Source organism: Podarcis liolepis (assembly GCF_965112155.1).
Source record: "Podarcis liolepis genome assembly, chromosome: 11".
In the NCBI taxonomy this organism is placed as follows: Eukaryota; Metazoa; Chordata; class Lepidosauria; order Squamata; family Lacertidae; genus Podarcis; species Podarcis liolepis.
This window is the reverse complement of record NC_139565.1, coordinates 29,016,776-29,037,157: the sequence shown is the minus strand read 5'-3', so window position 1 is coordinate 29,037,157 and position 20,382 is coordinate 29,016,776. Positions and strand designations below refer to the sequence as shown.

General features: G+C 43.3%; 1 protein-coding gene across 3 annotated transcripts in view; it reads left to right on the top strand.

Annotated features, from left to right (window-relative positions):
• Positions 1–20,382, top strand: part of FAM81B (family with sequence similarity 81 member B) — a 32,804-nt gene that overhangs the window by 7,313 nt on the left and 5,109 nt on the right. For 2 of the 3 annotated variants that reach the window (XM_083465492.1, XM_083465493.1), the window contains exons 4-8: positions 3,579–3,837; positions 10,652–10,770; positions 14,474–14,603; positions 17,917–18,023; positions 20,119–20,254. In XM_083465492.1, coding sequence (XP_083321618.1) covers positions 3,579–3,837; positions 10,652–10,770; positions 14,474–14,603; positions 17,917–18,023; positions 20,119–20,254 — 751 coding nt within the window. Of the gene's footprint in view, positions 1–2,074; positions 2,189–3,578; positions 3,838–10,651; positions 10,771–14,473; positions 14,604–17,916; positions 18,024–20,118; positions 20,255–20,382 lie in introns of all 3 variants that reach the window. The other variant, XM_083465491.1, reaches the window with a different exon arrangement.

Sequence of the window (20,382 nt, the reverse complement as noted above, 5' to 3'; positions counted from 1 at the left end):
TCCTGACATTCCAGCTTGCTAGGCCCAAGATAGTTTCTTTCTTTACTCTGTTGCCTGGTGCAGTGGTTCAGTCTGCTTGTCAAGTTATACTCTAAGCTACACATGCCCATTGAAGCAGGTGGACAGTGGCGGGTCTGCACCATATTGACCGGGGTCTGCCTGGCTTAAGATGGGCGGTAGCTGACCAGTGAGACACAATGATCTCTCTCCCACTGACAAAGGCAACCTGTAGCGTTGGTACCTTATGCCTGTCTGGTTGAGCTTATAACTTGTAGCTGCTGCCTCCCACATTGTTTTTGCTGCATTAGCAGCACTGAAGCGACCTCTCCAGGGAGCAAGCCTGGGCAGTGTATATGGAAGTCCTGGGCTGCCCAGACGACAAGACCCCTTCTAGGCCTCACTGATGTAATCCAAAAGAAAACAAAATAGTACATTTTATACCAACTTAGCTGCAGGAGCTGCCAGAAGGAGGCACAAAAGATGCCATCCAACCGCCTTAGGGACTCCACTCTGGAATTGTGTAGGGTTTACTCCTCTGTCTTTCTTTTCCCCAAAGATATCCTGAATGGCAGCAGATAGAGATTATTTCTCAGAGGTTACTCCCAAAGCCTTTCTCACAAATGAGTATAGGCAAAAGGCAGTGGAGGTTTAAGGCCAGAGTTTTCCTCCTGGGTGGGCTACCTTCCCAGGTTAGCAAGCCCCATCTGCCCCTCATTTCCCTCTACAGCAGATGCACTATTGATCTTGTCCGCTCCATCCACTGGAGCCTCTCTTCACATGCAGGGGGTAACAAGTCCCTAACTCACTGAGAGTTTAAACCCATCAGCTGCCCACACCTGGTTTAGCTGACCAGTAATAATACTTTCCCAGGGTGTGGAGGCTAGCACATGCTGACAGCTTCTAGGAGCCACAGCTGAGTGTAGAGTGGGGGCCAAAGGTGTATGAGGTGTCAGGGAAGGGCAGTGCCTCTGGTGGGGAGCATGTCATGCTTCCTCGGGGGTAGTTTGACCACCTTTGGCCCCCCTCTGCACTCAGCTCTTGCCTCTAACAAATATGGGTGTAAATAATTTGTCTTATGGCAACTGGGACATGCTCTAATGAAACTGCTAGAGCCATTCATTCTTCAGCCATTAAGATTTTGGAGCTGGAGCCAGAGATGGATACTCTATTCCATATGGACTGATCCCCTGAAAAATTAATGTGATTTGGCACTGCTACTGTCAATTTGAAGTCACGCCAGCAGACCGACTCTGCATTTTTATTACAGCTCCTAGCATTAATTGTTTCAGCTCAAGATCTGGACATAACACAAATGTCATGGATGTTTTATAATGCACAATTCTGCTGTCAAAGTATCAAGCCCAGGTGATCTAAAATTTGTAACACTGCTTGCTGGAATGGCTTTTTTAAAATGCTTTTTTTTTTTTGGTAGACGTTTTCAAAATAGTTTTCTAATTTTCAAGTATTTTCTTTAAGAAATTTCTAATACCTCTTGTTTTTAATTGTTAAATAATAAATTCAAAGTTAGGGTTTGATCTTTCCAGCACCAGTGTGTGACCCTCCCTTTTAAGGGTATCCTTTGCTAGAGGCAAGATAAGATATGCCAGTCCTTGTTCCAAAATCTGCTGGACAAATCTGACTAGCAATGAGACCACTTTTTATTTGTGATCTGTTTTGCCCACAATTTGCCCGGTTAGTTTATGAAGCCGGAAAGCAAGACTGTGTGTCACTTCTATTCTGATAGTTGGCAATGTCAGGGGACTCCACACACATAACCCCCAGGAGGTACATGAGGAAACGTTATAGCTTAGTGGTAGAGCATCTGTTTCGTATGCAAATGAGGCCCAGGTTCAATCCCTGGCATCTCCAGGAAGAACTGGGAGACATCACTGTCTGAAATCCTGGAAAGGCACTGACAGTCCACATAGACAAAACTAAGGACAAATCTACAATGGTCAGTTAAAACATTTAAAATGTGTTATAAAAATGTGACACCAGAGGCTGCTGTAGAGCAGTGATCCGCCATCAATAGAAAATTGCATTGACAGCTTTCTTACATTTTTATTTTTCACAGCATTTTTACAATTGATGTAGATCCAGCCTAAGCTAACATGAACACTGACAATGCTCTGACTTCAATTGAGGCAGCTTCCTATATTCCTATGATGATGGCAGGCCAAAGTGGAGGGTGGGTGTCTTCAAAGTACCGCATTTTTCTGTGTATAACACGCCCCCTATTTTTGGGGACACAAATTTAAGAAAATGGGGGGAGATTGCCAAAAGTTGTTGAGCTTTTTTGGGGAGGATTGCCCGGGGTTCTTGAGCTTTTCTCAAGGGAAATGCTGAAAATCACTAACCCAACTGACAAACACTGACAATTGCTCACCAACGGCAGACAGCAATCACAACCCGTATTGCCAAAGCGGCAGCCCTTGACACAGCAAGCAATCACCCACCCAATTACCACAGCAGCAACCAATCCAAAACAGCACTTGACGCAGCCCCCAATCACCCCCCAAAAAACCACTTACAAGCTACTGCTCGTGGCTGCAACCAATCCCCCCCCACACTATCAGTATATAAGATGACACCCCCCTTCTGACATTATTTTTGAGTAAAAAAACCTCATCTTATACAGTCATACCTCGGGTTGAATGTGCTTCGGGATGAGTGCGTTCGAGTTGCGCTCCGTGGCAACCCGCTTGTGCATGCGCAAACACTCAAAATGACGTCATGCGCATGCACAGAAACACCGAAACGTGGCATGCGCAGACGCGTGGACACGGATTACGTTTGCTTCTAGATGTGAACGGGGCTCTGGAACAGATCCCGTTCACATCTAGAGGTACCACTGTACATGGAAAAGTACAGTAATTTATATTATGTCTCTATCATGGTGAAGATACCTTGTAAATGAATGTGTTTAGTGCAGTATGTAAGGAAATAAAAACACATTTGGTTCCTATACTCTGTAAAAGGTAAAGAGTAAAGGGACCCCTGACCGTTAGGTCCAGTCGTGGATGACTCTGGGATTGACATATTTCAAAAAGTAAAAGCCAGGACACCCCAGATTTTTATTTTTATTTTTTACAAAAATCCCCCCAAAAAACCAACGGCTAAGATCCAGGACAAAGCGCCGCCTTTCGAAAATTCCTCCCAGACGTCAATTCTGCCTTTGAAATCCCAGTAATGTCCAGGGAAAATGTCTGGACATATGGCAGCCCTAGTTTAGGCAAGCCTATCCAAACATGAAGAGGTTACGTGTGTTTTAATATGTTTTCAGCTTATTGTTGATTTAAGTTTCTGAATGATTTCAAATGTGCTTTTTAACATTATGTTCTTTAAAATTTTAATGTTTCATTTTATTTTACTGTAAACTGCTTATTTAGATTCAAGCATTGTATAAATTTTGTTAAAAAGATAGGTATGAAGTGAGGGCGGGGAGAGGGGGGGGATTACAACAACCTGAATACACTTTACCTTTCTTATTTTACACTGCTGTCATAGCTGGGCATTCTAATATATGCCTTACCTTTAACTCCATAACCTTTTAACTCATTCGGTTTCTTGTTGGACAGGAGTCAGAGCCAGCCTTTCCTGCCTACGATTCCGCATGTTTCTGGAAGCAGAGTGCATTCCCTTGAAGACCGGCTGTCTAACCAGGAGAGGACCACAGCTGTCCTCCTGGATCAGGCCTTTCGGATCAAAGATGGCCTCGTTTCTTACCTTCATGGAAACAAAGGCGTTCAGCAAGGGGAGACAGCAGCACACCAGCTCCTGGAGAACCACATACAGACCATCACAAGCATAGTTAAAAAGCTGAGCCACGACATAGAGGTACCACCACCGCAGTTGTGTTTGGCATTGCCGACAATTTGTTAAAGCTCTGGTTTATTCAGTAGCTATGTTGTGTTCAGCTCCAGATGGGTTTACTTAAGATTAAGTTACTTATAAAATATGCATATATTTGTTCTCCCCAGGAGGCAGCAAGTCTAGCCAGCTAGCTGCCAACATCTGCTTTTTGCACCGACTCCTGAATGCAAATTACCTGGGAGCGATCATCACCGTTAGGACAGGGGAAGCCTCAAAGGACAGATTCTGACTTGTTGCTCAGATACATCTCTTACCCCCAAACTAGGGGAAAGAGGGATTTGGGTAGAAGAACTTTGATTCTCATTCCCCCATAACTCATCACAGAATTTGGCTGTTGCTTATAATATATATTCAGAAATGGTACATGCAGGCTTTAAGATCTATGTACAGTCGTACCTTGGTTCTCAAACGGAATCTGTTCTGGAAGTCCGTCCGACTTCCGAAAACATTCGAAAACCAAGGTGTGGCTTCTGATTGGCTGCAGGAGCTTCCTGCACTCAATCAGAAGCCGTGGAAGCTGCGTTGGACATTCAGCTTCCAAAAGCATTTGCAAACCAGAACACTCACTTCTGGGTTTGCGGCGTTCGAGAGCCAAAGCGTTCGAGTCACCAAGGTAAAATATGTACTAGTTTATCTTCAAAGGCATTTTCAGCTGAGTATCCAGAAAGGTAATTTTGACTCTCTTTTCTTTGCACTTTGGCCCCTAGAATTCAGAGACAGTGCCGTCATTTTGATTCTTTCTCCATGTTTAAGTAATAATAATAATAATAATAATAATAATAATAATAATAATAATTTATTTGTACCCCGCCCATCTGGCTGGGTTTTCCCCAGCCACTCTGGGCGGCTTCCAACAAAGATGAAAAATACACTAAAATGTCACATATTAAAAACTTCCCTGAACAGGGCTGCCTTCAGATGTCTTCTGAATGTCAGGTAGTTGTTTATCGCTTTGACATCTGATGGGAGGGCGTTCCACAGGGTGGGCGCCACTACCGAGAAGACCCTCTGCCTGGTTCCCTGTAACTTGGCCTCTCGCAGTGAGGGAACCGCCAGAAGACCCTCGGAGCTGGACCTCAGTGTCCAGGCAGAACGATGGGGGTGGAGACGCTCCTTCAGATATACTGGACCGAGGCCGTTTAGGGCTTTAAAGGTCAGCACCAACACTTTGAATTGTGCTCGGAAACGTACTGGGAGCCAATGTAGGTCTTTCAAGACCGGTGTTATATGGTTTCGGCGGCCGCTCCCAGTCACCAGTCTAGCTGCCGCATTCTGGATTAGTTGTAGTTTCCGGGTCACCTTCAAAGGTAGCCCCACGTAGAGCGCATTGCAGTAGTCCAAGCGGGAGATAACCAGAGCATGCACCACTCTGGCGAGACAGTCTGCAGGCAGATAGGGTCTCAGCCTATGCACCAGATGGAGCTGGTAAACAGCTGCCCTGGATACAGATTTGACCTGTGCCTCCATGGACAGCTGTGAGTCCAAAATGACTCCCAGGCTGCGCACCTGGTCCTTCAGGGGCACAGTTACCCCATTCAGGACCAGGGAATCCTCCACACCTGCCCGCCTCCTGTCCCCCCAAAAAGGTACTTCTGTCTTGTCAGGATTCAACTTCAATCTGTTAGCCGCCATCCATCCTCCAACCACCTCCATACACTCACACAGGACCTTCACCACCTTCACTGTTTCTGATTTAAAAGAGAGGTAGAGCTGGGTATCATCCGCATACTGATGAACACCCAGCCCAAACCTCCTGATGATCTCTCCCAGTGGCTGCATGTAAATGTTGAAAAGCATGGGGGAGAGGACAGAACCCTGAGGCACCCCACAAGTGAGAGCCCAGGGGTCTGAACACTCATCCCCCCCCACCACTTTCTGAAAACGGCCCAGGAGGAAGGAGCAGATCCACTGTATGACAGTGCCCCCAGCTCCCAGCCCCTCAAAATGGTCCAGAAGGATGTTATGGTCAAGGGTATCAAACGCCGCTGAGAGATCCAGCAGAACTAGGAAACAGCTCTCACCTTTGTCCCTAGCCCGCCGGAGATCATCAACCAGTGTGACCAAGGCAGTTTCAGTCCCATGATGAGGCCTGAATCCCGACTGGAAGGGATCCAAATGGTCCGCTTCTTCCAGGCGTGCCTGGAGTTGTTCAGCAACCACTCGCTCAGTCACCTTGCCCAAGAATGGAAGATTTGGGACTGGGTGATAATTGGCCATCGTGGCCACATCTAAAGATGGTTTTTTAAGAAGCGGTTTAATAACTGCCTCTTTCAGTGGGTCTGGGAAGGCTCCCTCACGGAGGGAAGCATTCACCACCCCACGAAGCCCATCGCCCAGTCCTTCCCAGCTAGCTTTTATAAGCCAGGATGGGCAAGGATCCAGGAGACAGGTGGTTGGCTTCACTCGTCCAAGCAGCCTGTCCACATCCTTGGAGGTAACAGGTTGGAATTGATCCCACGCAACTTGACTAGATAGGACACTAGCATTCTCCCACCCTGGCCCTGCTCCCACGGTGGAGTCTACTTCTTCCTGAATCTGAGCGATTTTATCTGCAAAAAACTTTGCAAAATCATTGCAGGAGATCATGTGGCCCGTACTGGGCCCAGATGTCGCAGGTGGTTCCGCTAAATTGTGAACCACCTGAAAAAGTCTCCTGCTGCTGTTTTCTGCAGATGCAGTAGAGGCGGCGAAGAAAGTCTTCTTCGCTGTCGCTATTGCCACTTGGTAGGCCCGACGTTGAGCTCTAACCTGTGTCCGGTCAGATTCGGAATGAGTTATCCACCACCGGCGCTCTAGCCATCTCAACGATTGTTTCATTGCCCTCAGATCCATGGAAAACCACGGGGCTGTCCGGGATCCATGAAATCGGAGAGGGCGCTTCGGAGCCAAACAGTCAATAGCCCTGGTTAACTCCACATTCCAGCGGGCCACCAGGGAATCGGCTGAAAGGCCATCAACATGGGATAAAACATCCCCTACCACTCTCTGGAAACCATTTGGATCCATTAAGTGGTGGGGGCGGACCATCCGAATTGGTCCCACCTCCCTGCAGAGGGGATGGGTCGCAGAGAAGTCCAGTTGCACCAGGAAGTGATCTGACCATGGCACTTCTTTCGTTTCGCTTTTACTTAGTGTTAGATCACCAACATCCATAGAGGTGAACACCAGGTCTAAGGCATGCCCGTGGCTATGGGTTGGGCCAGACTTATTCAGGGACAGCCCCATGGAGGCCATGCTTTCCACGAAGTCCCGAGCGGCCCCTTGTAAGGTCGTGTCGGCATGGATGTTAAAATCCCCTAGGACGACCAAGCTAGGTGTCTCCAGGAGAACATCCGCCGCGTCCTGAAGCAGCTCGGGCAGGGAATCCTTGGTGCAGCGGGGAGGTCGGTACACCAAAAAGAATCCTGTACTGCCCCTATTGCCCAACTTCCAGAACATGCACTCGGAAAACTGGGTCTTCCCAATAGGACGCCTGGGGCAAACTAATGACTTCCTAAAAATCACTGCAACCCCCCTCCCCGCCCACATGACCTGGGTTGCTGTGCGTAAGAGAAACCTGGTGGACAAGCAGCGGCAAGGACAGGCCCGTCTGCTTCATCCAACCAAGTCTCTGTCACACATGCCAGGTCACGTCCTCCACGCAACTTGACTAGACAGGACTCTAGCACTCTCCCGCCCCGGCCCTGCTCCCACGGTGGAGTCTACTTCTTCCCGAATCTGAGCGATTTTATCTGCAAAAAACTTTGCAAAATCATTGCAGGAGATCATGTGGCCCGTACTGCCTAAGTGATAGGCGATGATTCTCCAAAGCACCTAGACCAGAGCTTTCCAAACTTTTCATTCTGGTGACACACTTTTCAGACATGCATCATTTCATGTGACACAGTAATTCAGTTTTACTAGCAAACCAGAGGTTAAACTAACCCCTTTCCAGCCCCGGGAGGAGCGCTGGGAGAGTTCACGCGACACACCTACACACTGCAGCCAACACACTAACGTGTTGTGACACAGTTTGGAAAGCTCTGACTTAGACTCTAGCCTTCCTGAAACATTTTAGGGCCCTTGTGTCTTTGCCCCATAACAATAATCCAGGAAGCATTCCCTGGTACAGCTCAAACACTAGAGAAACACCAGCAACACACCCCCATCCCCAGAGCTTAAAAATTTAAAACTGCGAGGTGGCAGAATTATGGACTATAGCCTTTCAAATTGCAGGTGGGGAATGTTTCTCCATACTCTATTGATGAAAAAGCTCCCTACATGTACTATATGTTTCTGGACCTTTCTCAAGTTTTTTTTTTAGGATTTTACAGCCAGCTTCCCTCATACCTTATGTTTTGCTTACAGATTATTGTGGTTTTCTCTTCTTCCATGCATGGAACTGGGTGTTAATTGGGGGTCAGGTAGTTGCAATACCCCACCCCACCCTCTTGAGTCGAGACATTTATTTTACCCACACACAAACTTAGCATCTAAAAAACTGTCATAATAATGAAATACTTCCTGGCACAAAGGTTGTTTTTAATTAGCCTCTTTTGCACTGGAAGAAGAGACTGCCATAATAACCATGAATTTGGATCCTGGCAGAGTTGGCCACCAGGGAGACTGTAAGCTAACGACCCTATTCTCAGAGTCATAGCAACTATACTGATGGAAGCATTAATGATATTCCACATGAGGAGGTAAATTGAGTAGAGTCATAAAGGCACGATGGACTTCTTTAGTTTGTCCTGCCACTTGCTAAGCAATCAGCACTTCCATGTTATATAAAATAACAAAACCATTAGGAGGACAGACACATTCTGATAGAGTATTTCAAATTATGGGGAGATTCAGCATAATTAAAAATGTTTTAAAAGAGTACTTAAACATTGTTGTTTCAGTTATATTCATGAAATAATAACGAATCACTTAGAACAAAGTTAAAGGCAGGCAAGGAGAGAATGTTCTCTATTCCCACACTCTCATGAATTAACAGCTTTATAGTGGAGTGAGACAGCAACCAATGTTTCCCTTTGGTTTCAGATAGTACATGGGTAGACAAGTCTAAAAAGCCCAGGACACAAATTTTCACGGCCCTCTAGCAGCTATAGTGGCTAATTTATCAGAAGTAATGTATTTTGCATTAACACTGGAAGTTTTTACTAGATTCTGACCAAACTAAGCCTCCTAGAGCAAAATAAACACCAGGTTTACCCCCCCTCAAAATCATAGAACCATAAAATTATACAATTGGAAGGTATCCCCAAAGGTCATCTAGCCCAACCCCCTGCAAATATGACCATAAAACCTTCATCCCAGCCTTATTTGATTTAACAGCATCAAACATGAAAGAAAATACAATACTCAGAGTGTACTTCCTGTTTCAGAGAGAGAAAAACACCCCTCTCACTGTATATAGCTAGCTCTCATGAGTCACACCGTCACTGAAGAAAATAAATAAAATGTCTTATCTGGGCCTGAGTGTTACATATAACCGAGTGCCAGAAGTATCAGCCACATTAGCAAATGTACTGTGTGAACAATACAGGGGAAAACATTGTGTCCCGGGCTTTTCAGGCTTGTCTACCCATGCAGTATCTGGAACCAAAGTGGTGCATCGATGGCCAGGTGTGAAATATTTTGGCATTATTTTCAGCTCTCCCACCCCGCTATTAGCATTTAGTCCTTAGGTGGCGAACTTGTGGCACAGACAGTACCAGTAACACAGCTTTGCGATATTCTTAGGCAGCCTGCAGCCTGGCTATGCATGCCTTCCCTGTTGATAGCTAACAGCAATATATTTCTTAAAATTAAGTTTCTGGGCAGCTCTAGAGGCACACACTATGGTCCAATTAAGGTATAACAGAAGCCATGGTTTCCTGCTATCTGAATGAACTATGGTGAGCCTTGTACTCACATGCTCCCCCTCCCCTTTCACCTTTCATTGCCATGAGAATGGAAATAATGGTTTGTCTAAAGTTGATTTGTTAAAAGAAGCCAGGATAAATTTCAGAGCCTGGGTTGTTCAGGGCCCATACAACTCCATTTCATATAGTGGGAAATGATGATTTCCCCTTACATCTGAACCAAACCAAATGCCTTGCCTATAGGGAGATGGGTGTGTGGAATGTAGTGTGGTTTCAAGGAACTTTCCTCCTAGCTTTGGCCTTCCTGCTTTCAGGTTATGCACGGCCTCCCTTCTTTCCATTTGGACCACAGCAAAGTCCCCATTTCCACAGTACAAACTGCTCTACACTTTCATTATTCAGCTGCCACTATGCTGTCAGACCTAATTTATTCATCCATTGGATTGTTTGGTTTGGAGACCAGTTCACTTGCCAGGGAAAATATAAATAATGTGATTAGGGCCTTAGGAACCTTCCCCATATCTCAAGATTCTATATTGAATGTCGGCAATATGGATGAAAATTGTATACACAAAGACAGGCAGATATTGGAAGCTTCGACAGTGTGGGACCAAAGGTACCACCAGGTCTGAGGAACGTGATAATCTCTAAGGTAAAGGAATTGCCTTAGGCCATTAAAAATGTAAACCAGTGCAGACTCAGCTGCTCTTTAGCTTCCAATGTAAGGCCCCCCATTTTAAGTAATAACAGCAGTTTGTGTGTTTGTATAACACGTGTTCTTATGTTGTGAACCACCACCCTGCAATCTTCAGATGATGGGTGGTATACAGATTTAATAAATAATAATAAAAGCAACAACAATAATTTGTATAAAACAATAAACTGAACACGTATTGGTACAGTCCTTTGCAATTCTGCTCAAATTATAGGTTCTGGAGAGGCAAATAAAATCAAGAGATGATGCAACATCAGGAACTAACTTTGCTATGCAGAGTCTAGACCATAAACACTTGCAGGGAGTTGGAGATCTACGTGGAAGAGTAGCTAGGTAAGTTTGACATACTCTATTAAGGGAAACCTACCTCAACAATATTTGCACCTTGGCTCACATTTACAACATCCTGGGCTGGTGACCCAAATACCTGAAGGAGCACCACTAGTTTTATCATCATACCTGTGCCTTCAGATTTTGGGAAGAGGCCCTTCTCTGTGTTCTACTGTGGGGGCAGATGCATTGTGTGGCGACACAAGAAAGAGCTTTCTCCATACAAACACCCAGACCCTAAAACTGCGTGTCCTTAAACAAAGCACATTACAATAACAAAACTACGTGTTACATCAAATGTGTGGTTTGCCACCTTCTCTCTATGTGTGGTGGTGGATAGAGGCTGATCCAAATCAGAATTGGTGCTGGTGGCATGGGGAGTTACGTTACACCAGCACCATGGACCTGATGAAAATTGCTCCTCTCAGCACCATTTGCTCTGAACAGGAAGCTGCTACTTGCCCAAAAGAACCTTCTCCCCTGGGTCAAATAGCTTCGGCATGCAGTGGCAATGATCAGTATCACAGTATCTGGGGGAAGTGTAGATCCCATTCCATTGCCATGGTGCTGAAACACGTAGGCGGCTGCTGGCGGCTTCTTTTTTTAAGGGGGGGGGGACACAAGTGATTTAATGTATCATGTAGTTTTGAAGTTTTCCTCTAATACCTTGGTTTTATAATTGAAGACTCCCATTTGTAGAATGCTGAACTGGTGCCTCTTAAGTTCAAAGCTGGAGGAAGTGTTCTGTACATGTTGTTGCACATCACCCCAGTTTCTGAGCAGTGAGAAATTCCAGGCATTCCAGGATCTTACCCAGGGCTCGTGTTTCCTTTTGGAAGTGGCACACAGCCAAGACTGTGGAGTCTTCCTGATACAGTGGTGCCTCGCAAGACGAAAAGAATCCGTTCTGTGATTCTCTTCATCTAGCGGTTTTTTCGTCTTGTGAAGCAAGCCCATTGACGGATTAGCGGATTAGCGCTATTAGCGGCTTATCTGCGGATCGGATCAGCTGATAAGCGGCTTAGCGGCTTAGAAAAAGGGGGGAGGAAAAAAACCCCGCAGGAACTCGCAAGACATTGTCGTCTTGCGAAGCAAGCCCATAGGAGATTCGTTTCATCTCTTTCATCTAGCGAGTTTTCCGTGTTGCGAGGCATTCGTCTTGCGGGACACCACTGTATATGGTTTATTTACACATATATACCACCTGAGCCTCTGAGGAGGGGTTCACAGCATGAACACCCAAAAACCATCATGTTCTCCCACAGCTACAGCCTTGGATTCAAACAGAAATCAAACATTGCTCTGACTCTCCAGCTTGCTGCTTTACTTCTAGGTCACGTCACAGCCAAACTGTACTCCAGACTCTGGCACTATCTTCTAACTAACTGTGATCTGGGGGAGGGGCCCCACCCATTTGCTGCCTCACACAGAGTCCCGTTCCTTTGATCCCTTTAATGGCCCATCACCCATGCTATCACTTCAACACAGGAAGTTGGCCAGGCTTATATTTTAACATTTGATGGATGCAGAAGGATCTCACACAGAGCCTATTTCCTCCACCCCAAACTTAAAATACTATGTTAAATTTTGGTGTAAATATTGCCTCATTAATTAAACTCACGCAGTGAGAGGATTGATAAAAATAGAATTCTTAGCATGAGAAGAAACAAGAAACAGGGATATGGGTTAAGTTACAATGGTGCTGCTTTGCAGGTGGTTACTGGGTTTTAAATAGACTGGAATTGGAAAGAGGTTTTGGACAGAAACTACAGGAATTGCACTTTCAAGCTTTTATCCATGGATCACAGAAGCTGTCTTGATTTCACAAACTCCTTAGTCACAAGAGTAAAAAAAAAAAGAAATTATATATTGGCCTTGGAATGGTATTGGTGGGTCAGCTTTGTGTAGATCAAGTACACAAATATTAAGCAACATAGGAAAATGTGTGGTCGATGAAACTGAATTACCATTCAATACTTTTGCACAGATATCCCATCTGCCACGAGATCACCCCCTTTGGAGTAGCTATTGAACTTGGCCTGCGTATTTAATAGTGTCTCAAAGAGTGTGCATTATATTCTGGCCTTAAGGTTGGCACTGAAACACCGTATTAGGAACTGCAGGGGATAAACAATTTAATATGTGACACTTTCCTATATAATTAACAGAGCAAGTAGTGATCTAAATAATTAGTGTTAGTTCCCTGGGTTATTTTATTAAAGTAAGGCCAATTTATTCCACCTTTTTTGTGAGAGTGAGATGAGTGAGCACAAATCTCTGGGCTCAGCACACCCTCCTGACATTGCAGCAATAAAGGCTGGCTTTAGTAGCTGTGTTTAAGCAGTCAATTTTAAATGAGTAATTGCTCTTAGATTAAGCTATAGTACAAGGGAATGATTGATACCACATTATGAGCACTTTTTGCATATTGCTTGTTACTAGTGCTCTCTTATGGAAATGTTGAGCTTGCCTAATTTGAAATACTGAAAAACCTCTAGTACAAAAGCTGTTACTATGCTTGCTTAGGACCTGTCTCTACACATCTGAAAGCTACTTTTCCATGTTCAGGGAATATGCCCTTCTAGAGCATGAGCGATGGGGAAAATTTATGCCCCCAGCCTGACGCTTCTCGCTGTGGGTGTTGGTTCTTCTGACGCCCAGGAGAGAAGCTCTGGGCTAGGTGGCTGTATGGGGACAGCTGCTTCAAGCCCCCTCAAAAATCCATGCCCAGGGCCATAGCCCCTCTGGCACCCCCCCCCACTACACCCCTGCAATCCAGCAAGGCAGAAGAACTCAGTTTCCCCCAGTGCCAAACCAAAACCTAAGCTGCCATCCTGCAGCCACTTACCTGGGAATATGCCCCATTAAACACAAAGAGACTGTCTTCTGGGTGGACATGTATAGCATTGCGCTGTCAGTTAATTATACAATAAATTCTTAATAAAAGACTGTACTTTCCCTCCTGTAGAGCAATATATACCCACCAGAAAAATGCCTCCTTCCTGCTAAGAAAAACGGAAGGAGAAACTATGAAGCTGCCAAGGACTAGGAAATAAGAGTAAACTAGGAACAGTGCAATAAGGGATGGGCATGTTGGATTCTCTTTAGGATCCCATGGATTCCTATTTCCTTGTATCCAAACAACTCACTTTTCAATCATAGCAATTATTCACCCATTGGCTAAAAGCACTGGTAGGCAGGAGCAGCCAGGCTGTCTTATTTCACAGAAATTTCTTAGGGTATCTACATGTTTTGCTTCATAACTTTCTAAGAGGGCTATAGACTTATTTTTTGTCTTAAAAAGAAAGCTCAGCCTTTTGGTTATGTGCCTGGGAGCACAAATGATAACCTCCATATTTGCAAGCCTTGATGTTGCCTAACAAAATAACATGAACATGAAAACCAATGCTATTGTGCAGAATGGGTGTTACAGCAACTGCTCTGGTTAACATTTTGCACCAGTGTAGTATCAAGATACTTTTCAAAGGCAGCCTCAAATAGAATGGATTGATTGGAGGGGGTGTCTTTAGGTAAGAGTCAAAGAGCTAAGTGCATGGTGTATGGATTCTGCCTTATGGAGGAAAGTTAAAGGTTTGGGTCGATGCACTTCTAGGTGAGAGATGGTGTCAGGTATTGATGGGGGCTGTGGGAATTTTTGAGGACTGTTAACACTACTTTGCATTCTGTCATCCACCTTTGCTTCTAGATGTGATGCCAGCATTGCAAAACTCTCTGGAGATATAAATATCATCAGGCATGAGATCTCAAAACAAGAGAAAGAAATTCATGCAATCAAGTCTACTGTAGAAAATTATGCTAATAATTTGGAGTTGAAGGTGAGTGAATCTGAATGTTTGTTATTCAAATCTTTAAGGTGTGTCAGACATTGCCCCAGTTCCCCATTTGATTCCAAACTACTGACTGACCTTAGTGAAAGACGGAGGCTGAGTTCGAACTATAATTTAATGTACCATGAATGAGTTACAGAAAGCCTTGGCTTACATGGTCTCCCATTTTGCTTCTTCTGTTGAGCAGTTTGGAAGCATTACTACCATCTTTGCTTAATGGCAGCTTGTATCATCTAAACAGACAAACTGTGGTTAGTGGTACCTATGGTTTGTTTAAAAGAATCCATTGGATTGTTAATAATAAATATTGTGAGAGGTAGTACTTCTTCAGTACTGAAAACTAAACACTGTACAAAGGTGTGTAAAATTATTAACATTAATAGAACGGAGTTGTAAGAATACAGTTTTTTCCAGGTTTTTAAAAAAAATTGAAATCCCGAAATAATTTTAAATTTAATCTTACAGGAGCCTGATTTTCAGTGTTTTGTGCATTTGAGGCTCATGGTTGAGGGCAACAGCTCAGTCTGGGAATGTCTATATTAATAGGACAAAATTGTTTGTGAGCACAGAGAAGAGGCCAGCATATAGATTAAGCTTTAGGAAAAGGTTTTGTGGCGACACAACCTGAAAGAAAGAACTTTGGGAGAATAGTGCTCTGTTTTATTAATCCTACAATTTACACAAGTGTCCTAAAATTATGTACAAAGCTTATTTATATACTTCTGTTTGGTGTTTTGATTTACCTATGTGTGAATCCCTTCAGAGACACTTAATAAAGACCTTTGATAAACAAAAGAATGTAAGAATCATACCAAAAAGAAAGAAAGAAAAGTTGCATAAGCCTGTCTGGAAACCCTATCTGTAAATCTCAGATATGTGAAATCTGGGTGCGGCTAGCAAGCAATGAAGACAGAGCGTTTTGTTGTTCACTTCAGTTCCACAGCAGCTCTCTTGCAAACAAGCTGGCACTCAGGAACTGAAATTTACAGCCCTTTGCAACACAAAAACATCAACAAGCAAGGAACTTGCTGAGGAAATTCGTAATTCATTTTAAAGCTTTAAAGGGAACCTTACTACTAACCTGCTCTTAGGCATTCAGGGCCTTACAGAAAGGAGGCAAAAAGGCAGCATCCAAACTGTTCTGAGGTAATGAGCCAGCTGCCCATAAAGGTGACTGCTGCCAGCCTCAACTCTGCCACTGAGCATGTGCAGACTTATTAAAGTAATAGACAACAGTGGATTACACTTTCATATCAATAAGATTGGCTAGCTCTACCTTGACATATATAGGCCTGTAACCCCGAAACATGTCAGCACCAGGCACCCTTAGGCATTAGCAATGTCTAGGCAACACAATGACCATGTACATACGCAATAAACAATCTTTTATAGAATTCCTTCAAACCATAACAAGTCCAAAATGAAATCTTTAGTCTCAAAGTCTCTGATAATCTTTAAATGAAGCGAGGTACCAGACTTTGTATGATGAAAGACAAGCTGTGAATCTTTGTGTATTCAGCAAAATGAATAAATAAATAAAGATTTTCAGAGACTTTGAGACTAAAGATTTCATTTTGGACTTGTTATGGTTTGAAGGAATTCTATAAAAGATTGTTTATTGCGTATGTACATGGTCATCGTGTTGCCTAGACATGGCTGATGTTCTCTTTGCAACACAGGGGTTTGTTTGGTTACTTACCCTTTCGCATTAGACAGGGCCCACCACTGCTGGTGCCTCCCCTGGATTCCTAGCCACCCACCCACCCAACTTACTGAGTGATAGACAGCCAAAATCTTCCCACAGAGCCCTGGAGCATCAACAATCGTATCACTCAAGGGAATTGTGAGAAATTAATAGTAGTTGGTTTAGCCATTCACCGCTGTTACCGGGTAAACCCACGTTCATGGTGGCCTCCCAACATCGTAGTGTGTGTGGGGTGTCCATAGAGGGCACTTTACCAATAGCCCCCTTACACCTGGAATCAGTCTCCTTCACTAGAGGATTTTAAGCAGAGGTTGGGTGGCCATCTGTCTTTAGTTGAGATTCTTGCATTCCAGGAGGTTGCACTAAATGACCCTCTAGGTCCCTTTCAACTCTATAATTCTGTCATTTTTTGACAAGTATGTAAGATAAAGACTGTTGATGTATCCTCATTGTAAGAACTTTTTAAACTGCATACTTTTTGAAGGTATCTGATCTAACATGAATGTTCAGATGTTTGCAGTAATAATAGAAAATAATCTACCCACATACATTGCTACATATAATATTCATATAATATTCTCAGTTTTGGAGATTAAGCCCTGCTCTATTAAAAACCAAAGCTATTCTTTAGCAGGCATTAGGTGGCTGGTCTTTTCTCTTGCTTCAGTATTGCCTTCATTCTTTATGGGATAGTAGCCACACTTTATTTCCCAATCTCCTGTATTCCTTACTGACAGTTTACTGTCTTTCTCAAAGGACAGGTATTATTGAGAGGGTGCGAGTGGAAATATTTCACTGGAAAAATGTGGTCACAGGCGTGTTTCAAACCTGTCTTCCTCTTGGCAGAAAATGATGCTTCCGCAATCCCAGTAAAATAGAATAAATGCACGTCATGAATCACATATACCAGAATACCAAAGAATGTAAAAACAAAGTTAGTCTTTTCCCATGGAGAGACATCAAGCAGGGAAAAAATGACAAATAAAAGCTCAACAGGAAAAGACACACACACACAGAGAGAGACAGGAAATGTCCAGAGCTTAGCCACATATCCAGAAATAATCACGATACAGCCCTCCCTGGATTACACGTAAGATCAGAATGCAAAACAGAACTTCAACAGCTAACACTAAAAATCTCACACCACTTTGTCCCTTCAAGAGTACTAAACTGGCTTTGTTCATTGATGGCCTGTGGTCAATTGTAGTGCAGTTGTACCTCAGGATACATTTCCCAAATATAAAACTGATTTTTCCTCAATCTTATCTAAGCACCCTTATGTACTCTCCAACTCTATCATGACCCTAACATTTTAGTCAGTTATAACTGCTCCTGAAAGCCACCCTGAATTCACTGGGTTTTAAGAGTTGTCAATACACATAATTCAATCAGCGAAATTCTGGCGGATACTAAATTATTGTGTACCAGTTGATGGCAAGCCTTTATTACTGAGTTAAATTAATTCTGAGAAAAGCTTTTAAGAATGGGCCTGTCGGAAATTCTGGCTTTTCCCACTCACTGCAGCAATGATGTGTGTTTAATGTAAGTGCTGGAATTCTGCCTTATAAAGAGTGTTCCCTATTGAATTCTTATTAGGTAATGCAGCTTTTAGGCAAGATAGACACTTCAAACTCAGAGCAAAACTCAAATTTGAAGGCAATACAAGGAAATCAACATCATGAATTGCAGCTCCTGGAGCTCAAGTAGGTGGTGAAAGCTTTTTAACTTTATTAACACACCTAGTTTAGGCCAATGGAATTTTTTTGAGGGAGCAAAACAGAACCATTTATTTACATGCTTTTGGGAATCCTGACAAACTAGTGAGAAAAGTTCAATAGAAACCTAACAATATTGGTCACAGAGTAAATTGCCGAAGTGATACTCTTGCCCCTCAAAAAGCAAAGGAAGAATTGCACTTTCTCCCTTTATTGTAACCGTTTATTATGAACCATAGCCCAGAGATTATGCATGTGCAAAGGTGTTTGCACCTTGTTTCCCTGCATTTATAAATCCCTTTGTATAGAAATCTAGCACATTCATGAAAAAGAATTCCCCCAAGGCCCCTTCTTGGTGGTTTAGTTTTTGTATGTGCAAGTGTTTTCTTTGTTTTGTTTTGTGTTATAATGTGAGAAAGTATTCAGAAATCTAACAATAATTTTGCTTACTAGAGACATTAATGTTGCTGTTTAGTCGTGTCCAATTCTTCGTGACCTCATGGACCAGAGCACGCCAGGCACTCCTGTCTTCCACTGCCTCCCGCAGTTTGGTCAAACTCATGTTGGTAGCTTCGAAAACACTGTCCAACCATCTCGTCCTCTGTTGTCCCCTTCTTCTTGTGCCCTCCATCTTTCCCAACATCAGGGTCTTTTCCAGGGAGTGTTCTCTTCTCATGAGGTGGCCAAAGTATTGGAGCCTCAGCTTCAGGATGTGTCCTTCCAGTGAGCACTCAGGGCTGATTTCCTTAAGAATGGATAGGTTTGATCTTCTTGCAGTCCATGGGACTCTCAAGAGTCTCCTCCAGCACCATAATTCAAAAGCATTAATTCTTCAGCGATCAGCCTTCTTTATGGTCCAGCTCTCACTTCCATACATCACTACTGGGAAAATCATAACTTTAACTATACGGACCTTTGTTGGCAAGGTGATGTCTCTGCTTTTTAAGATGCTGTCTAGGTTTGTCATTGCTTTTCTCCCAAGGAGCAGGCGTCTTTTAATTTCATGACTGCTGTCACCATAATGCCAAAAGTCTTTTTACAGGGGAGGACGCATTATGAGGCTTAAGGTTTATTTTTTGCAACCCACCCCTTTCAACTTTTCACTCCACACTAAGGTCTCTCTACACAGGGCTTCTGGTTTTCTCTGCCAATTTCTTAATTTATCTGTGACTCTTTTTCTATATATAACTAATTCAAAACTTAACTACATGAGTCATGCTAAAATGAACCACAAAATCACATAGGTTCAGAGCTATGAGTAAAACATGGCCTTGAGTCACTTCACCAATTATTGCTGATGTTATGGATGTAGGTACACACTCCCACAGAGAGACTCCCATCTCTGGCTCATGCTTTGTCACTGTTGTTCATATCAAGGCGTCTCGTCTCTTACTTTCAGGATGGTCTAACTAGGCCTGTGTTTCAGATCCTCAGGCTACGCTTTGGAGATTTCGTATTCTCAACCAGTTCTGTTTCTCAGTATTATTCTGGCCTTTTATACTCCCACCCACCTGTTGCATAGCTGGATGTTAGGTTCAGATTTTTTCTTTCTAAGGCCTTAGGTTTTCTAGCTCAGAAATTGTGTTCATAAGCTAACATATTATACTGAAAAATGAGTGGAATCAAATGACTCAAGTGTCAGGTTTTAGTTTTTTTCAGTTGCTTCTTATTTGGGAATACTCTTGGGTCCAAGTATTACGCTGTTATCTACTGTACACCCTTGAGCAGAAAGTCAGGAATTTCATCTCACATACAGAACTTTACAAAACTTGGAAGTACATGGAACGAATTAAAAATATATCTCAAATGTGATTCTGTGGTGACTATATTTACTTGATTGATCGATGCTGCCACACATGAAAGTTGGCTGCCTTGAGAAAGTTATATTTAGCAGACACAAAATTAGACAATATAAAAAGGCCTGTGTGAGATATAGCTTAGTAATGTTCCAGCCACATTAAAAGGTAAATGTTGAGTGTGGTTTTTTTTGACAGACAGAGATAGGAAGGTCTCCAAATTTAACTGGATATAGTTATTGTACTGTGTTGCATGAATATTCACTAATGGTATCTTTAAATGCTAGGATAAATGGTGTTTTAAATGACTTTAAGGATCAAATCCAAAACCAGAGGAAGTGGATAGAAAATGAGTTAAGGAGATCTGAGCAAGAGCAGGCCTCTCTCATAAATCAGTGTCTTTATTCAGTGAAAGAAAGACTGGTAAGTATCCTTAGAATTATAACTTCTAATGGATGTTACAGTGAACCCAGGAAGACTTACTTACCTAGACCTTGTGAAAGTAACCGTAATTAAGGATTTTCCAACAAGGAATACAAACTGAGATTCCA